This window comes from Neodiprion virginianus, chromosome 1 (genome assembly GCF_021901495.1).
Source record: "Neodiprion virginianus isolate iyNeoVirg1 chromosome 1, iyNeoVirg1.1, whole genome shotgun sequence".
Classification (NCBI taxonomy): domain Eukaryota; kingdom Metazoa; phylum Arthropoda; class Insecta; order Hymenoptera; family Diprionidae; genus Neodiprion; species Neodiprion virginianus.
In genome coordinates this window covers 28836571-28862356 of record NC_060877.1, presented here as the reverse complement: position 1 = coordinate 28862356, position 25786 = coordinate 28836571, and the positions used below count along the sequence as shown (strand labels likewise).

The 25786-nt window shown below is 42.1% G+C and overlaps 1 protein-coding gene across 2 annotated transcripts in view; it reads right to left on the bottom strand.

Annotated features, from left to right (window-relative positions):
- Positions 1 to 25786, bottom strand: part of LOC124300632 (calcium uniporter protein, mitochondrial) — a 73350-nt gene that overhangs the window by 35097 nt on the left and 12467 nt on the right. For both annotated transcript variants that reach the window (XM_046754964.1, XM_046755034.1), the window contains exon 2: positions 8603 to 8744. In XM_046754964.1, coding sequence (XP_046610920.1) covers positions 8603 to 8744 — 142 coding nt within the window. The remainder of the gene's footprint in view (positions 1 to 8602; positions 8745 to 25786) is intronic.

Genomic DNA, 25786 nt, shown 5'->3' with positions numbered 1-25786 from the left:
AATGTACTCTGTAACGTGATATGGGCCGTGTAGGTTAAGGCAAAACATGTACTTTTGAACGTATATCGCACTATTTTGAAGCAACGTTGAACTGACTTGAGGGCAAAGCTTAATAAAGTTAGATTGCGTCCTTGGGTTTACTTCAGTCGGCATAGAATTAGAAGTCACGTGAATAAAATATGACAGAGCGTCGCTGTATCTACAGTAGAGTCCTGTAAACTAAAAGAAACTTTTGATGAAAATAGCAGCTTTTAGGATTAACTACTTCGGTATAGTTGCCCCTGGTAGGCAAAACTGTCAGAGAGATTCCGAATTACTTCTCTTGCATGTTTACTAAGCTCTTGCTCTCAAGGCTTGATATCCGGTTGCGTTTTTTCGTTTTTTTTTTTTTTTTGCGTTCTGCAAACAGGTATGTCGGCTGATACGAGCAGATTTCATTTGTTACACTGTTACACAAGACCGATGAACAAAGCCAAAGAAAATACAGCCAGAGGAAAAAAATCACGACGGGTTTTCATGGAAATGTCAGAATTTCTCTCCTTGTAACTTGGTGAGAGACGAATGAATTTAATTGACCTCTCGTGCCCCTTTCCTCGCGGAAACAACGGCGAGGTTTTCTCGAACTACAGCGAAACAGTACGATCGTTAAATTTTGATAAACTTTGCGAAACTATATAAGATACGGAACTCCTGGCGAAACTCATTCCTAAGGATCCATTCGCGTGCCTGATTATACGTTATACATGTAAAACGCCTCCACATACTCACATCGGGCGAAAGTTACGTAACCGAGGAAAAAGGGTGAAACCCTTATTGAACTTTAGAGGGCGATGAAGAAGCAGATTTTTTTTTTCTTTCTTTAATCCCGCATGTCACACTCTTTATACTATTCGAATCAAGGCGTGACTGAAAAGTGGAGGTTGTTTCCATTTCCTTTAGTGAATTTAGTAATTAAGAGAAAGACGCGATTAACAAGAAACAGGAAAGAGTATCGATTAACGTCTTTTACCGGTATCACCTGACACGTTTCACGTTTTTCATTAATATAACGGTTTTGAAGCCACGCTCTTCCGGTGAAAAATTAGGGTATCCACGAAGCGAGGCGGTAAGTTCAGCTAAAATTTTTCTCCAAGGAACCTTTTTCTGATAATAAACTTTGACCGCTCTCAAGTTTCGATTCCTTGTTTTTCCTACGCCTTTCCCGATTACCTTTCTACTAAATTTGTTTCACCTCGTGTATCGAACTTCCACAGTTCTAACAATGGTACAAAGTTTCTGGAAAGTAAAGTTCAGTCGTTCCGTTTCTCCACATTGAACTCACTGCAAACTCGGCAATATATTGAAACGGGCGTTCCGATCAATGAAAAATAACGAAATGATTGCCAAGTTTTCTTTGTGATCTAGTTTTGCCTCGTAGCAAGACATCGATATATTCATTACAAACACCCTTGTTTCACCCGTTCTCCAATTAAGACTGGAATAAATTGATTCCCAAGACTGAGCCGTTAATCGTCACCTTTCAAGATCACTCAGGCGATCAATTCACTTCGGTATCAAAATTTCAAGAGGGCATTAAGAATTCCAAGAGGGTACAGGGATACAGCTGCCGCTTCATTAACCGGGGGTTTATACCTGTTGACTTTCGATTGCAGACTTTCAAAGAGCCAGCAACACCTCAACGAATCATTCGAGGTCTCGAATCCAAGAGTGTACCGATCACGTTTGCCTTCCGACACATATTCGGTGTCCGATCCACACGTCTCGCTGCCAAATTTCATACCCCAGAATTCGCGACAGAATCATAACCCAGATCGACTCAACATTCTCGAGTGGCCCGAAGCACCGAAACGCTACCAAAGCATCCAGAACTTGGACAACGTCTCGGGCCTTGTCGATGTCGTCCAAGAAAATTGGTCAACGGAGGGAAACAGGAGTATAGACTGCATTTACACTCAGGTCAGTTTATCGGCTCGACATTATTCTTACTCTCGTACAACAAATATTCTTGCATAGCTTTACACTGAAATTAAATCGTTTCACAGGTAAAAAGAAAGCGAAAGGAGCACCGAAGTTTGGACAGTGTATTATTCGAGGACGACAAAGAGCTCGAGTACTTCAACGTGTTGGACCTCCTACCGTTGTCAAACGTCCGTTTGCAATTCGACGATAGAAACGGATCGGATAACGGCGTTAAGGCGAAAAAAAAAGAGCGGAATCGTGAATTATTCGAGAAGAACTATCGCCAGGTTCAATCGTCGTCGGACGAATACGAAGACAAATACGGGATAGAAGATCCTGACAAATTGCGGAGTGAGAATCGGGAAAAGCAGAATTCTTATCAGCATAGCGAAGGACTCGAGCCCGATATCGTTGAGGCGTTGAACGCGTCGAAGATTAAAGAAATCAACGATCTCTCGAACTCCGAGAACGGTGAAGAAGACCCCATTTATGTATCTAGGATTGGCGAAGAAGCGACAGGGTTTTCGGACAAAGCGTTTAGCCAAAAATCTGGAGAAAAACGCGTCCTGATCCTCGATTCGGACCAAGATAAGTTCAGGGCGGACGTTGCGGTTGTGAGACCGGTTAAGGATTACCGAAGGATCGAAGAGGCGGAGGACTACAAATCGATTTGGATATCTGACTCCGAGGATCAAGAGGAAATGTCGCGTAGACCTCAGGTGCTCAAGGTCATCGACAACGACGTAACGAAGCGTAACAGGACATCGGTAATCGAAATTGGCGATGTGACCGAAGCGATGAACTCCGATAAGCAAACCGATGGAACCATTTCGCAGAGTAACGATTGCGTGATAACGAACGACTCGAAACTCTCGTCGAACGAGGATAAGACGAACGAGAGCCAAGATGAGGTCCGGGTCGAAGACGTAAAGACGTTCTTCGAAACGAAGTGCAAGGTGAACGGCGGAGCCAAGAGCGAACGCTCGGAGGGTAAATTCGGAAGAATAATAAACCATACGACAAGCATGTTCGGAAAGGCTTGCAACGCGGTAAAGGGCAGTCTCGGCTTCGAGGCCAGATCTGACAGCTCCGATTTAGGGTTGGGATCCGAGTCAGGGAGCGACACGCGGAGGCAGTCGATGGACGGAATCGACGAGGTGGAAGACGGAACGAAAGCGGTGGCGAACGACACCGAGAACAACCACTCGGCACTCTCAAGGTCGTTCAGCTGCAGCGTCGACGGCTCGGCGAAGAGCGAAAACAGTCCGGAATTCGATCACATAAGGTACAAGATAATGAAATCGGACTTGTTCAGCAAGAACATGTTCGGCAGTATGAAGAACGAACAAGTTTTCGAAGGGCTGATGCAGTACCTCCAAGAGTATTCGTTCCACGATCTTCTGGTCGACAATAACGTCGTGATAATCGAACCTGTGCGGGCCGAGACGGTCGAGAGAAAGACGACGTCGACGAGGTGCGGCGGGGGAAAATCGAAGAACCCTTCGTCATGCCGCATATCGGGAGCTATTGAGAAAAAGTGTGAGGAACAGCGAAAAGTGGAGGGTGATAAAAACGCGGGAAACCAGCCGCCCAAGAGCCCGAAGCAGGCTGGCCTAAGGCGGCACTTCTTTTACCACCCGATACGCGTTAACAGGGAATTGATCGACGACGAACTGCCCGATCCGGACACGGTCAGAAACGTGAGAAAGATGTTCGAGGGGACTTTGAAACTAAAAACTCCCGATCCGACCTTCTCGAGGAACAGTCCTACGAGGAAAACAGTGAGCATGAAGGACCTCAGACAGATAAGCGAGAGCTTCGATGGATCGGACAAAGCCGACGGATCCCGGAGCTCGAGCAGGGCGAAAAACGCGGCGAACAAGGACGGGATGGAAAGCCCGAGGAGTGAGTCCAAGACCAGGATCATCGCCCAGGCCTTCGAGGCGAGGAGTGGACAGACCTCGCCCAGCGACAGCGGACTCTCAAAGCACAAGGGGATAAAGTACCTTCACAACTGGGACGCGGGGAGCGTTAGCAGCGGTGTATCCAGCGATTATCCAGACACCGATCCCGGTAGTGGAGTCCAGTGCACGTCGTCCGAGGACGAGGACGAGTGTCAGGACGACGACGATATCGACAACGGACCTGGGCACTCGGTGTCTCAGGACGTCCTGAAGAAGATAAGGGAGTGTGGAACCTCGGTCACCTACTACGGAGGGAAGGTGGTAAACACCTGTAACAGCCCGTTAATATCGCCGCCTATAACAGGGAAGATAATGCGTGAAATAATGAGGAATAAGCCCAAGAGCAACGAAGCTTCCAAGGATTACGTCAAGTTTCGATTGGTGAAGAGCAACTCTTGCGACAGCAGGTTAGAGCTTGCCGGTAGACTAGTCAACGACCAATCAAAGCGCGATAAATTCAGCAAGAAAATCGGCGAGCAGACGAACGGCGCTTCGCGTATCGAGTACACGCCAAATTATGATCTTAGAAAATGCCCGATAATGGAAGGGCGCAACGTCGAGGTCGTGGAAGCGGACGATGCTGCCGAGGAGATTATCGAACCGGAAGTAAAGAAAGAACCGCCGATCGTGATCGGACTCGAGCCGAAAAAGGAGGAGGTCAAAGAGCCGGAAATTTTCAAGGCCGATTTCAAGCTTGGAAAATTAGAAGACACAAAATGCTACGCGAACAAATTTAACAACAGCACGTTTAACCAGTGGCAAGTTAACGACCCGATCCAAGAGAAGAAATGCAAGTTCGGAGAAATTGATTTCGAGGAATTTGAAGTATTGGAAGACAGTCTCAATTCCAACGATAGAAAAAATTAGAATTCATTTGTCGACACTGTTTCATTTCACGTGTACAATTTCAGTTGCTATAGGTATATAAATTATTGTCATACCGCGAGTGATGCGAATTAGCAAAGGTTAACGGCATAACCTGATGGTCGTCATTATTTTAGGAAGGCACTGTGTATAAGTCATATTACAATATTAAGGTACATTATGGTAATTGCATAAAGCTGACATATTTCCCGAACCATCAGCGTTTCAGGGGTATATTACACAGTGAGTTTCTCTACCTTCGAAACGACGGGTGCGCCTTGTTCAAGCAACCGGAGTTACAGCTCTCCTGTTCAGGTTGAGCATCGTATCCTGCCACAGTCATCCCAAATGTCGAATATTATTTGTTTTGACAACGTTTGGGATGTCTCGGTTGCGGTATACGATGTTTGAACCTGAAATGAGAACTGTAAGTCCGGTTGCTTGAATAAGGCGCACTCATCGTTCCGCGGACAGATAAACTACTGTAAATATACGATATGTACTATAAACGTACGATGAGAGAATTTTAGTCAATTTTTGTAAAGTAAAATTCTCTATTATTTATTATGTATAAAAGATTGGCAAAAAGAAAAATGCGCCAAATTATTTCAAACCCCGTCGTACAATGTCGTCTGGAGAAATGGGATTAGAAGTATAATGAGTAAGTGCAATTAACAGATAATCTATCGTCGGTTAGACGAATAATCTTGGCGCTCAAAAATTGACGACATTTGATGACAGATGTACTTGAACAAGTATATTGTATATTTGCATGGCGTGATTCGTTTGTACGACATGTTACGTAACTTAGATTATGAAAACGAGAAAAATATAAGGTATAAAATTGAAATAGTAAAAATAAATGGTTTCTTGCAGAGAAAAGAGACCCGGGTGCGATACTGTGAATTATAACGTTTGATTCGTGATCTTTTCAGTATAGTTTTCTACAACTGCAACGATCCCAGAAACCGCCTCGAAGCTGTGTACGGAAATAATTCAGCGAGCATACCTAAATCGAGAGACCGCAATCGATTCATCGAACTCCTTCCAACATGATTTATCACCTATATTCTAGATTAAACTCTCGCTGATTCCGTTGATTTTATTTCTTTCTCCAGAAGCTTTCAAAAGGTTTCCAAAAATATCATACAACGATAAAAAGGATCATCAAGGGCTGTTACAATTCTATCCGTGAGAGCGAAAGGTAGGTACAGCTCCCATTGAAGGTCGTCTAGAGTCTTTGTTCAAACCACGACTTGGAGCTAACTGAATGACCGAGCAAGACAACGAAGTGCTCTCAGAGTCGTAAGAAATACAATAAAATAACCACCAGACTGAAAATGCTGGGAAATTCGTGGCGATACGCGAACGTGCGCAATTCCACAAGATAAATCAAGCAAAAAAAAAAAAAAAAAATAATAATAATAATAAATAGAACGGAATATTATCGTGATTGTTTCTTTTCAGTCAGATTTTTCATTAAAAGTAAAAAGCAAAGAACCCAGAGCCAAGTTATCCAGGACAATTTTTAATAATTAAATTCGACGAAGTGAGTCAACGTTTACTTTTGCGAATGTATAAGACGAACCGGAAGACGTTTTCCATTTGCGTTTAAGTTTAAAGCCAGCGACGTGAAAAAACGGCAGAGGAATTGGAGCGTTCACGGTGAGGACACGAAGAATCAGAATTTGTGAACAATTCTTTTTCACTTACCACTCGAGACTATCGAGCCACATGTATACCTTATTATACTTCTGTCCCAGAGGTTGGCTGCATATTTCAACAACTCGCATTGTAAAGGTATAAAGGTAGAGGTACTTCCTTCTATAAGTGCGCCTTGGCAATGCAACCAGTCTGCCACTTCTGCATTCACGTAATCGTTTCAATGAAACTTTATTGCATTATACCCTGACTTTCCTGATATTTTACCTATAGACGCGATTTAAAGTTTATAATAATGTTGATACGAAGAACTTGAATATTTTCGATTAATGAGAAAAATGTAACTTCGAGTTTTTTGTAAATCAATATTTCAAACAGATTTTGAGATTAAAATACTGGAAATCAGACAAACTACGTGAACTTTGGTGTTACCGGGTGTATCGGCTGCTCCGAGTCCCGCTTAGCGACCTGTCGCGATGAGTGATAATTTTGGAATCCTCCCTCGCGCCGAGCGCTCCGATTTTCAGTTTGACCGCTTCGATTGCCGGTGGCACCCTCTGCGCGCGGAACAAATTTTTCCCGCATTCACCACATTTCGGTAGTGTACGTACATAGTCTTATTCTTCCGACATATTCGTCAAGGCAATCCCGAACTTTGAATGCGAGTGCTCGAGTGACACATGCATCTTTGCGTTCTGTCTTTCAGAACGGCCCGTTCCCTTGGGGTTCAGTCACCCCTCAGAGAACTACCCTCGCTGTCTCGGGGGTACAAGCTTTTCATTTTCCGGGTTGCCTGGATTTATAATTGACTCGTTGATACAATAGTTACGTCCCACTGCCTGGGTCACGATACAGTCGACAACGTTGGGATTTTAAAACAACCGAATGATTTTGCTGTGACATGATAATTCAGAATGAGTTCAAAGAGCTTGATTCGTGTACCGCTCATTTCACTTTTCATCGTTGTGAAAAATTTAGTTTCTTACATGAAAAATAATTAGAATGTAACGAAAACTTTAATTATCATTAACCCCATTTGCAAGAGTTGACCCAAGCATTGATCGCCTCCAGAGTTTTTATCGCCGGACATATTTTAATAACACGGTAATAAATCATCGCAATTGCTTTTGCAAGTGTTAATGAATATCATGTAATACGTGAGTCGATCTACTGATATTTCAATCGCAGGCAATGGTACTGGTAATTTCCAAAAGCAAAAAAATTAGATTAAACGATCCTAGAGATTGTACGCAGGTTGCCATACGTGTGGTCTTATAAAAATATCGTGATAAAAGTTGTTGCGTGCGAGTTGATATTCCCTCGTTTACGAGGAGTTTGCACGGCATACTGCATGATTTACAACGAGGTTAAGGCGACTGGCAAAGCACGTTGAAATTATATTCACCTATTTATTCAACTGCACTTTTCACGATCGTCAGGTTTGCGCAATTCACTGAACTTCGACGTTGTCCGCAGCGCTAAAAGTAAATGCTGCCGATTCACGTGATCGAGACGTAACTCGTGCAATCGTCTAGCATCAATTAATCATTGATCAAAGTCGTATCACAAGTTCCTCTCTTTGTGAGTCGGTATCACAGATAAGTAAAGGATCAGGGTTAGATCTGAAGTCTCTGAGTAGGGGGAAGGCAGTGAATATTTGCGATTGATTTCGGGGCAGATAGGGACGCGCTTTTTGTTAAAAGGCGCACCCGCGTTATCCCACAGAGAAAACGGTGGATAAGCGAGCTTTTCACTCTGTAGTATCACGAGGGTAAGAATTGACTGCAAATGTCGAGAATTTTTAGTAAAGTGGTACAGAGCTAAAGTACCGTGGAGTGGTCTCAAGTGAACTCCAAGTTGGGATCATAATTTTAAATTCAAGTAGCTGAAGGATTCCTGCTACTAGATCATTTCTGGCTGTAAAAATTACGGCAACGTCTGAAATGAAGACAAAGAGCCTGCCGATGTTTCAAGAAAAAATACAATATCGAGAATTGCACGATTACGGACGGAGAAAAACTGCTTCAATGAAACATTTCCTTGTTACACGATATATGATACACTTCGATTTAATTGCTGCAGTTGATTCAGCACGAGCTGCATTATACAGAACTTCGTAAAATTAGCTTTTTAATTATCTAACGAAAACTCACCGACAAGTTCCGGAGTATCTGCGAAAGTCTTCTTATCCTTCGGCTCTTTCTTCAGACTAGGTTCAAGGCTCGATGAAAATGAGGAAGCAGTGGTGGCCAGTCCACGTCTCGAAACGCTTCTCCATCTCCTGCACCAAGTTTCCTGAAAATCAAATGTTTTTTCTCGTAAAAAAAAAAAAAAAAATGCACACATATATACCAAGAGTTGACAACCTAATTTACATTAAAGATATAAATTTGGCTTCAAATGCAGCTTTGATTCCGACTCCTTAATGATATTCACATACCAACAAAGTTGGCCGAAATCGAAGTTGGATCTTGCGCGTTAGGATCAACAGGAAATTGGAGCAATATCAACAGTTATCTCACGTCATGGCGCAACGTGCGAAACCTTCTAGGGATGTGTTGTAATTTACTTAACACAGTGTGTCCAGGCTCTTTGATAATTGGAGTTATCGAGCTGACGTATACTCGATGCACCCGATAGGTGTACCTAGGCGTTGTAATCACCGACCAATGCCTCCGGTAGTTTGAAATCCTCTAACCTTACGTGTCCGAGCTTCTGGAGCTGTATGGTGTCAGTGATGACCAGTACAGGGTTGGATTGTTGACAAATTGAAACAAAGCGAAACGCCTCGTCGATCGAGTGAGAATCGAGGGATGATTAACGAATCACGCGTTCACTGCTGGAGTTTATTTTAAAGTGAACACCGACGCGGAAAGCGGTTTGTGTAACCTAGCCGATTAATTTGGGATGATTTTCACATCGACTGGATGATATGTTCATCGTCTCATCGTCGGTGCAACTGTTGGTCGAATCTAATGAGCGACAGGCGAGAGGCGATAATCGGATCAGTTTTCAATCAGTCACTCGGCTTCTCGATCAATGAAATAATCAATGCCAATTCTTATCCGAGTGACCTCGGAATCCAGGACACAAGAGATCCGAGGCGGAGGAAAGTTATTACGGTTTCTAATTTATTCTCTCAGCCCCTGACATTTACCCGGGAAGCAGACGCGAGGATATTCTTAGGGATGGAACAACGTTGTTATTCCTGGCGGCAAAACAACCAAGAAATACACAAAAGGGCGCGGGTAGAGGAAGTTATGCCGACGCTATCAAAGTTAAGGGCGTTAAAAAATTTTCTCAAGCTATCAATTTCGAGAGTTTAAAGGCAGGGCGTCTTTCTTCACGAATACCGGTGTGTTCGAAATGCTGAATTCTTCCAATTATAATAACAATCATCAGAAAAAAATAACAACAGGGGTTGCAAATTTTCATCAACTTTGACGTTTACCGTGAGGAGGGTGGGTTGGTATGCGTTAATCAAAATGATAAAAGAGCTTTAATCGAGGTGCTTTGATGTGGGCGAACGAGATTATATGTAATTAAAATCAATATCGCTAGAAAAGAGATATTCACCGGAAATTTTTTAACGAAAGAATTTCAACCGCAATTATATGAATTTACGGGAACAATATAAGATTCAAAACGGATCTCTGCACCAAAATAAAACTGAATATAAGTTGGTTATAAATTTTAATACATTCGTAACATGTTCACATCAAACGATCTCTAACATAGGCGTGTATTGTTGGTATAAATTATATTATTCGTTATCCTCAAAATTAGCATGCCCACCATTTACTCAGGGTGTTTGGATTTATTTATCGCAGCCTGTCACCGTCGAACGTAATACGTGTGGGCTAAATTGGACAAATTTGCATGAGAACACAGTACGCCGCTTGGTTACGGACAATTACCAGTAGCTTAACACGTCTACTTTTAGTACCTAGCTACACGAAGAGCCCTAAGAGTAAAGGATGAAGTAAGGACGCACGTACCCGGATATAAATTGAATACACTACAGTTGTCGGTTGATCCCAACCAAATGCGGTATTCTACGGATAATTTGATTCAAAAAGGATTTACACTCTCCGCATTGCAGGTTAGGATAAACCAGCTGCTGGAAAGCTCTTTCTCACTCACGGGATTACAACCTCTAGTTTGGGAGTTACCCTACCGACCGAAAAGGGTCGCTCTGCAAAATGGCGAATTTGAAATTCAAAGCGAGACATCGCAGAAGCGCAAAAAGAAACGAAAATTCAAAATTACCACTGAATGTCAACGTCATCGCATATGCTCTGGGGAGCGTGGAGTTTCACGAAATACTGAATAACCCCCTCGGCGACAGCCGCATATTATGTGCCGTCAACTGGCTAGGCGGTTCGACATCGCTCACGAATTGACCACATTCGACAGAGTCAAGTCAATAACACATTATTTGCCTTGACGTTCGGAATTCCATTCCGCGCAGGTAGCGCGTCACTGATCCAGTTGGTTTGTACAATAGTGATATCAGGTTCTACCGGAGCCCTTTATAATCTACGAGTTTAAGCGAGTGTCTCCAGACCAGCCGTATGCTGGTGGACGTTCACAACGAGCGGAGGATATTCAAGCGAAATAATTGAATTTATGAAATTCAACTTCTCGTCACGCGAAAGCCTGACTTTGTGCCAAGAATGAAAGTGAGGATAAGAAACAGCGGTTCGAACGTACGATCAACTGCCAATGTGACGCAAACTACGAATCTTCAGGGGAATTAAGTGTTGTGGAATTGTTCGAAACGTCGAATCACCGCGTCGATTCTGGCGAGAAAAAAAAAACCGATTCTACCGAGCTCGTTCCTCCATCGTCAACATTAAATAGTTATAAATTAACACAAGAGTATTCGACGAAATGCGATAACGGAATCACGTGATATTGTCACGAAATGTGTGAGATTAATCCGATATCTAGACTATCCTGCAAAATCGTATGTTTATTTACTTTGCAAATTAAGTTTTCCTCACCTCTGGCTTAACAAAGTACCTGAATGAGTTTGCACGAGAACGAATTTGAGAACAATTAATTGTCAAAGTCTGTTTGTAGTGTGGTTGGCCTATCCGGGAAGATAACAGTCCCTGAGCACGCATAGAAGCAGCTATCCGCGTGCACCCCACTGTGTACAAAGCGTGCCTCACATGGGTTCGCGTGTATCCACGCATGTGATTTGGGCTTGGTATTCATTCGAGCGTGAATACCGCTATTGACAAAACCGTGCCGGTAGCTCCGAGTGTTCACTCCCCATTTTTGAGGATCACACTCGACGCCGAATGATTGGTTCGAGACCATCTCTCTCTCTCTCTCTCTCTCTCTCTCTCTCTCTCTCTGAAGAGCCCCAGAGACAAGTGGCGTAGTGTAACAATTAATGAATGGCAAATCTTTGAACCTAACCCTCCGACTTTGCAATATCAAGTGCAGCAGAGCCTGTAATTCAACAGATTCACGCAACAATTGCAGAAGTTAGAAATTGGAGATCCTACAGTAAAATTCGTAGATTCAATACTTTTACATGGTGACTTTGGCTAAGCAATTCTTAAAATCTGACAGGTGTCAACCGATTTGTAGATCGTGCAAAATATGCTGTAATTCCTCCATGTTAGTGGCCACTTCTTTTGTAATAAGGCGTATCAACTGTACCTTCAAGATATCTCTACCACCCCGTTTCAGGAATTGCCTGATGTAAGAAAATAACGATTCTTTCTGATTTCGTTGAAACGAAACTGGACGCTGATCGAACGGTGAAGCTTTCCTCCCTTCAAATCGGGTCCAATTTCACAGAGTCAAAGATCATGCACAGCGAAGTTGGTTCTGGTCCTCATTGAATCGACTAAAGTCAGACTACCAGAGGATTGCTTCCTCGGTTATCGAAGCAGAAGACGGCGAATCGATTTGAGATATTTGCAGACGAATCACGCGATCAATCTTCGTACTTTGTCACCAAGTGGGAGGAGAGAAATGAATTGTTTGGTCCGGCGTCTCGACCGATTGGAGAGGAGCCGCGTGTTATTTTCGTCGGGTCTCCCACCGGACGTGAAAAAGTAGCTATAGTGCAGGAAGGTTGGTAATCTCGATTCCGCCAACCACGCTTCGCCTCATCAATTCTGATTATACGTCCCTATTTATCGACATATCCAGCGACGGTCACCGAGGGTTAATAATACCGAACGCAATTTCGATATTAACACGACTATCCGCCGAAAGTTTTTCATTTCTGTGTTATTTTATAGCACAGAATTTCTGCCGACATATCCGAAGCATGTATTCCAAACTTTTCCACATCTTTTTTTGAATATATTTATTTTTATTCACTTCTAAACCTGTACTCTCAAAGCTCTCAAGACATCCTGAACGTGGATATAACTTTAGTTTTTTTCTTCTTGAAATTCGACCAGCAGGTGCAGTCGATGTTATTAAAAGATTCCTCCGCACGAGATATAATACACGAGAAAAATACGCAAGTCGTTGCGCAATCCAAGGTAAAATTTTCCGGGGAGTTAACTAACAGCAAATTCATAGAGGCTTGATAACGACGAGCTTTCTGATCATGAAACACATCATCAGGTGGTCACAATTGACAGATAATTACTTTCATTACGAGATGTGGGCGGGTGGAAAGCGATTTTGAAATAGACGAGTTGCTGCGAAACGGCGAGGGCAGATGGATTATATTTAACATGTCTCTTTATTTATTTAAGGAGACAAGTCGTTTTGGCAAAGCACTTCGAGCGTTTCTAAACCAGGGCACTCAAGCTTCGAAGCTTTTTGTATCGCTAGGTAGCTACGGGATCAATCTTTCACTGGCTAAAACAGTTTTTACGCTATTTTTTAACCTCAGGATTTTACTTCCATGCATCTTGAACGGCAGGTGCGGCATAGCCTGGAATTTCTGAAGGACTCTTTATCGATTCACTGCTGCGGTGCAATGGCATTTATCTCCTCTTGTCTCTTCCCTCAGCATCTCGTCTAGACTTCCGGGCGCCCATAGTAATGATGCTAATGATAATTTACCTACGGTATTATTCGTTCACAGAATTACGAACCTGTGAAGAATGGATTATAATTAAGGGTATTGTCTTCTCTACGCATCAAAAATTGTGAGCTCAATTTCTATTGGCCATGATCAGAGTTAAGACCTGGTTTACTACAATCATTGATGTTTCATATAATATATTGATAATACGTTGATAATTCATCGACTATCGTTATTGTTTTCATTCGATTTATTACGGACGAAATCTTTTCTGCTCTTTTGAAGACTTCTATTCAATAAAGTACCCGTCAAGTACTGAGTTAATCAACGGTACGAAAAAGAGCCGACGTTGATTCTTGACAGTTTTCCATTTCATTATACGCTACCCTGCGGTAACGTTTCACCCTTGTACCTACCCTGTATAAATTATTCATTAGTAATTTACATTGAGCTGTTTTTTAAGCATCAGATTTCGTGAGGATATTTTCAAACCGGGTTATAAAAGATTTCCAAGTCGGTGTACAGATGATACAAATTTCGCGTTATACCCTAGGCAAAATTTTTCGTATTTGGCTTGGTGGTAGATGCAAAGGGAGAGAAAAAACACGAATGGATGCTGTTGGAGTTCCGAGATTTCTCAAATTACCTAAACAACAAAACAAAAGTTAGACTCAGTGTCGCCACGTGGGAGGCACGAAACCGAATCCGACCCAGCTCTGAGATCTGGGCTCGAGTCATCAAGTAAAAATACAACTCTACGAGCTACGTACAGCTTGCAGGCGACGTCGTAAATGCTGTCGCTATTTTTGCAGATCATTAAATCTCGTCATGCAATTTTGAAAAAAGTCGTGGAACCCCGACGATTTTGTAAGAACATAGGAGGGATGAAAACTAAATATAAAAAAATTACAAGAATAGAGGCATAAAAAACCAACTCGCTACCGTTCTTTTATCGTTTCTTTTACAGCTCGAGCCATATCTCTCTCCTTAGCAACAAAAAATATCAAACTCCCGACTGAAGTGAGGGAAAGTTTTCATCGAAAATATCAATCTTCTATATATATATATATATATATGTATTCGCAATTTGCTAGCACAGATTTCAAACGTCACCTGATGATTTATTCGCCGAAAAAGAAATACCAAAAACGTTGAAGAGGGTCGTAGGTACACGAATATACATAGTTGTAGATACATCTTATCAGTCTACGTTTGATGTTCCTGTTAGCATAGACGCGCGTAGGGTGGGGCCAATATCGAACCAAAGAAACAAACCAGGCGGCAGGGAGAAACTCCGAGTTAGGTGAGCTGTGGCTGGCTGAAGGGTGCCAGACTCTGGGGTATGACCTAAAAATTCCGGGTGGAGCTACATTTTTCAGAACTTAGATGGCAAGCGTACGAGACGTAACTCTTCCGAATTCTCGTTTCAGGTCAGGTCGGAAAAGGATTCGTAAAAGTTTTAGAAGTTACACAACTATCTTTCAATAAAACTCCAAATCGCTTCTCAAAATGCGCTTTCCAATGTTGATACTTTCGAATACTATGCTTTTCACTATCCTCTGACGGAACGGTAGTGCAAATAAAAAACGAAAAAACACAAGATCTCCGTACATTAGTAAAATGAAGTCAATTCAAGAAGTGGGGAAAAACTTCGGTTGCATTCCGCACGTGCAGTAGGCGTGATTTTGGTTTTTTGCACGAATTATGCGGATGCTAGTTGGCCTGCGGTGATAAAAAAAAAAAAAAAAAATAGAACCAACCTGAAACGAAAGCTCGACTGCAAAGCGCTTGCTTTACTGTCCGGAGCGGCCTGACATACAAAGACTGAGCACGGCAATAACGCCAAAGAGAAAAGTGCGGGTAACGTTATGAGCTTTGAAGTAGAAAATTGGCCAGGACTTACCACGTCAGGTGCTCGATGTCAAAAGAACATTTTCTCTGCGGAATTTATTTTAATAATTTTTTTTTATCGAGATGCAAAACGCGGTTCACACTCGACAGTTATTTTCGAATTTTTATCTATTTCGAAGAAATCTTTCACTCCCATTTCACGATGCGACGCGAACATTATCGGTAAAATTTTTACTCTCTTTCGTACAGCATTGCGACATTTTCCGTACTCTGTCCAGTTTTCACAGTTTAATTTTATCCACGAGCATTGCCGCTGCATCCATCTCGCAGCGTGGATGAGAGGAGAAAAAAATCTAGCATCATGTGCGAATGGTAGAAAGAAACGACGCGGGTTTCGCGTATCTGGTGATAGATATTACGTACAGTTGACATTCTTGAGTATTTGCACGAAACTCAACTCGACTGAAGGAATTCGATTGAGGGTATTCCGTAAACAGATGGATAGATGCTTGGATACAAGTATCGCATTACCAAAAATCTCTACATTTTCCAAATGCTAACACAAGCGACTGGTATCCTCATATCTATACCGAAACGAAAAGATGGAACCTAAACGACAAAATTCGAAAACTCTTATTTTTCTTCCACATTCCGCATACCGTAGTTTTCATTAGGGAAATCTCCAGAGTTTAATTTACTACCTACAACTTTCATAAGTCTTGAACCTGAGATGATCCCCGGCGGACGAAAGTTCTGAAGTAAAAGAGACTTACCGTGTGTTAAACTACATTTATACAGGGATTACCTCGAGTTCCGCGTCAATCGCAGTAACTTTTTTTTCACTACCGCAGATCGGTATTGAAATTTTTAATTCAAATGAAAACTTCGAACGCCTGTCACGATCACTAACACTTAGTACTTGTCCTCTCAAGCAGTCATTGTTAATATTAAAATTGCACGGATTTAACGATTCATTTATACTTCCTTAGACTTTGAACTTTGAACCGATGGAAAATTTATCATCGTTTTATGACGTTATGACTAGACGCGAGACTGTACGACATGGAAAATTCTATGACAACCGAAGACAAGTCTTGTACCAGATTTCTAAACGTAAATACGTTGTACTGTTTAATTGAACTGGGAGGACAGTCGTTTTTAGTGTACTTACAACCACCGAAGCGCCTGTGTTCGTCAGGTCATCTAATCTCATTCTTTTCTTGAAAAAGCAAAGGATTTCCCCGGAGAATAATATCCGTAAATTCGGCAAAAGCACAAAGGTTTTCCCAAGATAGGAATAAAGATAAGAGCAGCGAGGCTCCCTGATAGTCGATGAACTGCAGCACTTTCCTCTTGATCGCTCCTTTTTCGGTTAGTGTCAGAAAACGTGGCTCGAATAATCAGCCGCGAAATGCCCGAACTTTACCTGCTGATAATTAGTTATACGGAGAATTATCTCAGAATTCCGGAACATCCATCGCCGTAGGAATTGTAACCGCAAAACTTATCACTCCAGGAAATTATTTCCAAGTGTTAATTAGCAGTGATCTCAAAAGGTCAGTGACGTTCGGTCTTCGCGGTGAAACTGAAACAAAGTTCACCCAAGGATAAGCCCGCAAGCTTGCAAAATGGCCGGCGTTACACGCAGCCTGGATGTCGGAGTGCAGACCTGGAACGTAATCAAATGTTTGTTCTTGTTTGCCTCCCGAGCTTGAGGCAAGGAGATGAAAGCAACACGCGTGTTCCCAAGTGTCCCGTTTCTAAAGGGAAATATAATGGTACGAATATCAATCGATTCTCCTGTCCCGATATATGGCTCTATAACATCCGCGTATTGGCTCGCGGCGTAGCCATAAACACGCTAAGGTCCTCGTCGACATCCATTCGCGCGGGTTTCCCCAATAAATTTTGCGCCTCAAATATTTGCAAATATTTTAGCGAGTTTGAAATCGTAAGGCGAGTACGCGTCAGGGTAAATTTACCACCTAATTCCAAGCTCAGTGCTTTCATTTCATTCCGTAGAAAATTAACAAAACGTTCGAAAGTTCTCCAAACCATTTCAGATGTAACGCATCACACAAGAATAATCAAGTAGATCAGTGTTCAAAGTAGTTTCGACGAATTAGGATCAAAGACTGAAAAAGTACATAAAAATATGATAGTTGCCGAAGCACTCCGACTTGAGAACTCTTTGAGTTCGAGTCATCAATCAGCCCAGAATTACTTATTTTTTCGTTTCTGCTTTTACTGATCGAAAGTTTGATGCTTTTCAAAGATTCTCGTGTTTATCCAACGGCAGAAGGATATTGTCTAAACAATTAGACACCAAACTATCCCAAACTTAAGCAGCAGTTGAATCCGTTCAGTTTCCGACATCAATTGTTTTCACTTTTAGCGTATTCAGCTATTCTCGAAGCATGCATACACATGTGATATACACGTCAAGTGTTGGCGAAAATATTTCCTCGACTAACTTTTTCCGTACGTACCTAAAAACAGCTGCAGCTTTGAATAATACTTGAAGACCATTTTCCTTTTTTTCTTCTTCAACGAACGGCCGGTCTTTCTAGTCAAGAATTACCCGAAGCTATGTCCTAAAAGTTCGTGGGTTCATCAAAGCTTAATCCCCGTTAACCGAACCCATCTGATCATTAGATTCCGATCCGCATCTGTACGAGATTAGATTAACCTCAAAACCAGTAGGACTGCGAGGATGTAGTTTCAAGCTTTAATGACCGAAGGGTCGCCCGCGTCGTCTTTGACAATAGTTTCGCTTCACCGACAGCACTCCCTGCAGTACCTTGGCTGCACGCAAGACTGCCATTGTCGACTTCCGGTTCCCAAGGAGCTCGAAAACCACCGTTCCTCAATGACTGCCGGAGGGATTCTCCAGCCCTCCAGAAGCAATGCGACTTAAATATTTCACGACAGTGTCTCTGAGTTTATCTTGCAGAGCGTACCTCAGGGTTGCGCGTTCGCCCAAGTACTTAAATGATCAACGCGAGACAAGGGAGAGAGCGAGGAGAATGGGATGAGCTAGAGGAAGATATGGTCGAGGTATGAAGGTGAGAGCCGCAAGATGGTAATTGAGATGAATAGTCGGGGGCGAATATGTACTGGATAATTCATCATTCCGCGGGTTCATTTTTTTTGACATTCGCTTTTACATGAGAAGAGCAGTTTCGATCTACCAAACACATTGTAACTGTGTCGTGGAAACGAGACTCCAATTGTCCAACCACAGTCGCGGTATCAGTACCACAGTCGCGGTATCAGTAACGATAAATTTGTCAAGAATATTTTAAGGAATGCAAATTGGTCGTACTTAAGTTTAAATTATGGGTACCTACACGATGTTGTTCGCGTTATATTCCACGCACGTAACGTGAAACAGACTTGATCAGAGCTAACGTCATCAAGGAACATACCATTTCACCTACCGAATTCTAACATCAATGTGAACCTAACGTCTTAGCCCAGTCGCTTTCACTTCGATTGTTCCTGACTGTGAGAGGCGACGCGCAGACACTCATCCTGACTTTTATCTGATTTAACGTCGAAAGCACTGTAGTATACGAACAGGGAGAAGAAAGGAGACCTCCAAGGACGCGTTCAGCGTATAAATCCCGTGGAAACGCCGCTCCTTCCACGACGCATTCAAAGTTAAAATTTCCCCAGAGTGAATCTGCGATTGGACTCGGTGATTACGAACTGCGCGTAAACCGTCCCCTAGCTTCTTTACGGTCTACGATTTTCCGTAGCTTCGTCGACCAGTAAGAAGCCGCGAGTAATTAAGGGTAGATACAGTAAACGGTAAAGCCGCTTTTCACCATTTAGTGGTAATTGAAAGAGGGCAATGTTCAAAATTGTTTGTCCTCAGACATTGAGCAAGCCTTCTCGAACATGCTCGATTGTATCCAAGCTCGAGGGTTGGCAAAAATTGTAGAAATTCTTCTCAAGTGTTGGAAAAACGTGACTGAGACTTTTTCGGTGGATCAATACGGTTATAATCGCAATCTAAAGTTTCTCCTGGAGTAAAAGCAGCACTTCGTCAAGATATCCGACACGTGAATCCTGTGTCGTACACCATTGCCTTTGTTCTCAAGATCTCGATAAGCGTTAAAGGGGTAAGTGAAGAGCTTAAGTCAAAACACTCTACACGGTTTTATTCCACCAAGTTCAAGTGCTAATGCCGTGCACTGAGAAAGGCTTTCTATCTACCTTGCCAACAGATAGATCAATCCCCGATGCGGATGTGATACATTCTTCATAAATATTGAACCGACGTTCATCTCTCAGCGGAAAAGTTTTTCAATATGAAAACTGGACGATTTCAAAACTTTCAAGGGCCTAGTCGTTCATCCCCATATCCCTTTCTTTTCTTACTTTCCATTTTCGCTCTTCCTTTTCCTTATCCTTTTATCGAGGATGATTTAGTTGCCTTAAAGACGCAACCGACGAGGTGGAAGGCTTTCATTGCGTAAAGGAATTCAGAATATACCTTTTCTTCACCGAACTCACGCATTCACACATATCAACCCGGTTATTTATCTTTCACGGGATGTTGAGGAATGTCTTATCCACCGACAGGCATAAAGGATGCCATACTTCACATCCTGACGCTTGTCAATTTTTCACTAGATCTTAAATAATTCCAAATTCAACCGGATAATTTTACATCTCTGCGACTTATTCAGGTTAATCGAACAGGGAAAAGCCGCAATTATTAATATACGACGTCGCTTTCCTCAGGCGTTCAATCAATTTGCCCGTACATCCTGCACAAGGTTGACCTTTGACCGTGTCAATCGATTACACGCGCGTCTCCCTTTGGACTTGTAAAATAGCAGCATTTTTTACGGTATATCGCCCTGTAGGTAATATCTTTCCAGTTTCGGTTCAACTACCAGTACTTTGAATGCATGAAAAGTAAAGCGTACGTTTCAAGCTCAAACGTATTGTAACTTAGGTATTGCCTTTTCTTGAGTTTTATTCTCGACTTTTCAGGTTTTAGGTTAGGTTACTCTGAAATCGCGGCTTTGGCTCAATGATGTTTTAAGTTTTATTCCCTCTGTATATTTGCACGAAAACGTTGTGAAATATAATTTCTGTCGACGCGTAAAAAGCTCAAATTTCACTTCAAACGATTTGTCGTGAAACTTAAGAGTCTTTATTCGTAATGTCATTTTTCCATTTGAATATATTACCTTGTAATAGTCGATAAAAAAGTATCATCATATTTCCCAAAACATATATCTTTGTGCTTAAGAACACCTCACTTAGTATCACTATAGAGTTATCTTGGCATCAAATTACACTGTAGACACTCGAGGGAAATGAGTAAATGAAGAAAAAAAAAAGATAATAAGAAGAAAATTCAACAAAACGGTGAAATTTTTTATGTGGATGGAAAAAAACCCAAGGAAACCTTCAATCGAACTTTTCCTCGACTGAAAGCAATAACGCCACTTCTGACGTTATCCGAGTGAAAGTAAACATGGACGCCTATATTTGCGCTGGCAATTACACGATGAGCGCCGAAGTTAAACCGAAAATATCATCTTCCAAAAAGAATATTCGAAACCCCATTACCCAACCGATTCGTACAAGTACCAAAAATCGCAGTGTTCACGAAAATTGTAACACGTTCGTCAAGCATCGCTGGAAAAAGAAGTACCTAACATACACGCGCACCCAATAAATGAAAGAGGAAACTATTTTTTTCCCGGGAGAAAGAAGCCTGTTACAGAAGTAGGGACGAAGTGAATGATGGGGAAAATTCGCGGAACACCGGCAGAAAGGGAAAAGGAAAACAAAAATGAAAGCACAGAGTGATCCGTGCGTGTCGGAGACTTGAAAGACGGGCGATACCACGGGGTGTGTATACAGGTATAATTTCTGCGTAGAATTTTGGCCGGGGATAGCAGATCGATGCGATGGCGCCCGACGCAGCGTCCGCAGTCTGGAACCTCTGAAACATCCCCTCTGACATATACCGCGGGGTAACGCAACGTAAACACGAACGACGGCTTGTCCCCGGCTGTAATCCTCCAACATCATCCTCCACCTCAAGCGGCCAACTTGTCCTCAACTTTTTAACAATTCCTCACCAAAACCTCAAAATCCCTCGAGTCCTAATGAACTCATTTTCCCCCAACGTGTTAACGGCACGCTTCGTTGAATTCTAAAAAGCCGCGGTTTCAAAGGACGCGCTGAATATCAACGGACTCGAGCCTAACATTCCACCAGAGCTTTCTAGTGTAGGTACCCGGAACGAGATGAGGAACAAATTGGTAACGTTAACGTTACAACGTTACTTTAGCGATGCATGTTCAGGAAAGATCGTCACTTTGCATCTTTAGCAATGTCGATAATTTAGTAAACCACGATAAACTAAACATACTCTTATTCTGAAAAGTCAACTCCTTGAAGGTCGTTCTAAAATTGTTCGATAATAATTTTCTTCCTCATGTTTCGTTACGCTAACGTGACTAACTTCAACCTCATGTAACGAGCACAATGGTCTGCAAGTGCAAAATGAGACCAGTGCATTCGGAGAACATGGACTATCGAATGAACATCAGAGCCGGAATTTCTGCGGTCCAAGCTTTTTCACGCTCATTTCTCTTCTTTATTGTACGATGAGATGGTTACACGTAAATAAACGAAAACTTAGCGACGAGATTTCTGATAAAATTTGTCTCTAAATCAGAACTGAGTGACCGATGCAAGCTAGTTTCCATGGACTCTGATGAACCGTCACCATCAGATGGTCCTCGACGGAGAGTCTAGACGGCATCGAGGACTTCCGGGTTTCCGTGCCAACGTAAGCCACAACGGATTACTAATTTAAATTTATGTGAAACGATTTGGGTCAGGTCGTGGGGGTGCGGAGGTCGGATGGATGAAGGGGTGCTGAGAATACTTGGCAAACATCTTACTCAGCTCGCAAGGATTACTTTGCAATGATTCTTCGGAGGCTTGAACAGGTTGTAGGTTGTAGGTACGTGCGGCAAGGCCGGAAATTACAAGGTGCGTGTGAAATGAATTCCGAAAGTACTCCAACAGGGGTCCTCCTCATGCGCGTAACACCGTAGGAATTTCACGTACCATGTCAACACCAGTTATACAACCAAAGCGTTATCCTTCGTGCGTAGTACAAAATTGTGCGCAGAATTCGTCCGTAACAGGGAATACCCTAGATATTTTCTCACATTTTTTGGCCACGTCCAAGTTTTCCATTTAACGTCTACCGTGGTAAATATAAATCTACAGCAATTTTGGCATGATTTACAAATATGTTAATAAGAGTTACAAAACCGATAATAAGTGTTACGATATGCTTAACTAGATCTACCGCAATTGATGGAGATTTGACGCCAAAAAAGTGTTGTCCATGCATTCATCACGTGAGATGTAAAATCTGCATTACATTTTTTCCGTGCATCGTGCACATTACAGATCCTGCATACTTTGAGCTTGTAGAAGTGAAAAAAGAAAGTGAATAAGGAAGATGCAGAGAAAAAAAGGATCGTTCAAATATTCAGCTCATGCGTTTCAAATCCCGGGAGAGGTTAGGGATGAAAAATTTGAAAAGAAAAAGTAAGGTTACCGAGTGCTGTTACTTCTCGCTCCGGAACTACCGAACCTTCGTATTTCTATCGAACTTCCCTTATCACACTAAAAGGCAACCTTCCAATGGTTCAGCTTTTCCGAGACTGGAATGGTAAACACCAAGTATCGTACGGAATCGCCTCTGGCACGCTCAATTCCAGGAATCGAAATGCTTGAACAACTCCATGTGCTAGCACTAGGTACTCCATGTTATATTATGCCTATGAAAAGAACTGGGTCTGTGAATTCCATACCAAAGCGCGGGCGATAAAGTGCGAGTTAAAGTCACGAGTAAGAAAAGCTGCCAAACGTACCTAGAAGCATATCATGAGAATATGGGTGCCAAATTGACGAAACAAAAGTGCTTGAAGGTAAATTGGCTGACTGTTCACAACCAGGTCTCGGATCGTTAGCTATTTGAAGGTAATCGTAGCAGCGCCTAAAGCGAAAACAGATATTCGTGGGCATGACAGTATTGGACGGTGAACGAGATGCCAATGCAACGTTCAGAAACACGCGATTCGCCTCCAATGATTTGTACGAACTTTGATTTGAAAATTTACGATGCTTAATTACTCGCTCCGATATCATTGTCTCAACGCTTTGTTGCCATTATTATCCTACGTAGTGAGACACCGCGATTGGGAGAGGCGTACCTCTGGATGATTGCTTAATCATTCAGCCACTGTATAATTGGATCCGTTCAGAATTTCCAAGTGTAACAATGGCGCAGGGTTTAATGTTTGCAGGGCATTATACGCTCGAACGTGCCGAGGCATACAGAACTCGGCTGGACGGAATTGGCCGGTATTCAAGTTCAAGTATGTATGAAATTGAGTAAATTAAGGAGATGCGCAGGGCTGGGAAATTATCATCAAAATGATATACAAGCGGCATTTTAAAAAACTCCAAAAACAAGAACACGATTTAGGGTCCAAGTTTATTGTACTTTCAATTGTCGCGAAGCAGAATGGCAGCGAGATTAGATATTTTTCGGCGTGACGAACATCGCACATTGCACAAGTTCGTCGTGTGGAAGACGAAAGGAAAATGGCTTGAAACTGAATTGCGCCGACTATATACGTATATTATGCAGGGAAAAATAATGGCGGCATGGGAGAAAATATTGCAAGCTTATAAAAGGTCAGAGGTTTTCTTCAAGCGTAAAGATTTTACCCAGTAAATCAACGGTATAAAATTTACCGCATAAATGTTCTAATAGAGAAAACTGAAACTTCGTGTTACCTTGATTTTCCTGCAAGAATATAATCGACACTCGATAATTTTTCCAATACTCCGCAGGAGGTACTCGTATAAGGGATATTGGATTTGAAGTGCGTTATATAGATGCCGGTAATGACGCAAGAGATTTTTCTCTCGTTTGTCCGACGAAGAGTCCACGGATGAATTCAATCCAGCAGTTAACGAGTTCCCTCAGACGGATGATTCGAATAATTGCCGCATTGTTAACGGATGAAACTGTCCGACTTCTAGGACTGTACAGCCTGTCGCGGGTTTCTTTATGACTTTCCGTATAATGCGCTAGTTTGATTATGATAAATTCGTACAATCTCATCGGTGAAAAAAATATCGAAGACCATGCAGTCATGCGTATCAAAATATTTTCCATTTTCATCAAGCACCCTTTTTTAGGAGATGAAGTTCAATTCGAGAAGTTGGCACTTCGCGAAAGTTGCTGATACTGGAAATTATTCGCGTGAAATCACGGACCATGATTGCATTAAAACTTTGAGCTAAAAACTATTGACGAACAACTCGATTGATTATTTCGAAGGAAATATATAAAAGACTCTGCGGTGTTGTTTATCGTTAATTTAAACTTGTAGGACAACATTTTTTCATCATGACATCACGAATGCTAAGGTTAAAGAATAATCTATTTGCGAAATGTTACCATCGTTTAGAAGCAGAGGTTTTTGGACCGATCTTTAGTGTAATCACAATTCTATCGCGATAAGATATTATTCGATTCACTGAAATGTTCAGTTATAAATTACCAGAAATTACGATTACACTATAAATTCATTGTAATCATTGAAATTATATCAACAAATTACTTCTTCCCATTTTTCCCACTTCCCTGATCAGTTCTTCAATAAATAATGCGGTTGAATCATAATGCTTGGAACGAAAAAATAGAAGTAAACTTTGTTATGATCATGTCACCTTCTGCCTCTTGAACACCGCATTCGATTACGCAACGATGACGACCCAATATCTTTATAACCGTTCAATATTCATCACGCAGGCGGAACGTTGCGGTAGAAAACAGCTGCTTTCGACGTCGGCGTTCACGGATTATTAGGTAAACCGAAATGACGTTAGCTGTCCATTTGCTTTACTTCTGCATTCGAGTATGTATACATCAACCCAGAAAACATACATTCAACGATGGGATTTCTATGTCATTTTTGAAAAACAATTACTAGCTGTTGTTGTTGCACATCTTCGTTGACAGAATGAAACCGACAATGCGATAATGAAGTCGTAATTTGAACGGCGGTAAATTCTAATAGCGAAACGGTATTCTTCGTTACATTATGACGTATCTTTACCACCGGTGAGACTATTTCGAAACTCCATTATCGGAACGATATCGGTTTCTCGTGTAAACGGTGCACCGACACGTTTCGACAAAAGTTCAGAACAGGCAGCTGTCCAATTCTTTCAGAGCTTGTTACCGCTGAAAGACGGACAGTTGCATGACGTTACGGACGATGTACTTGAGGACAGTTAAAAAGAGTCCAAAAATTACCCGTGGTCGAGTTTAGTTAGTATAGTTAGTCTTCGCACTCTCGCCTTGTTCAAACTGAATTTGTGAACGGTCTAACCAGTCGGCTAC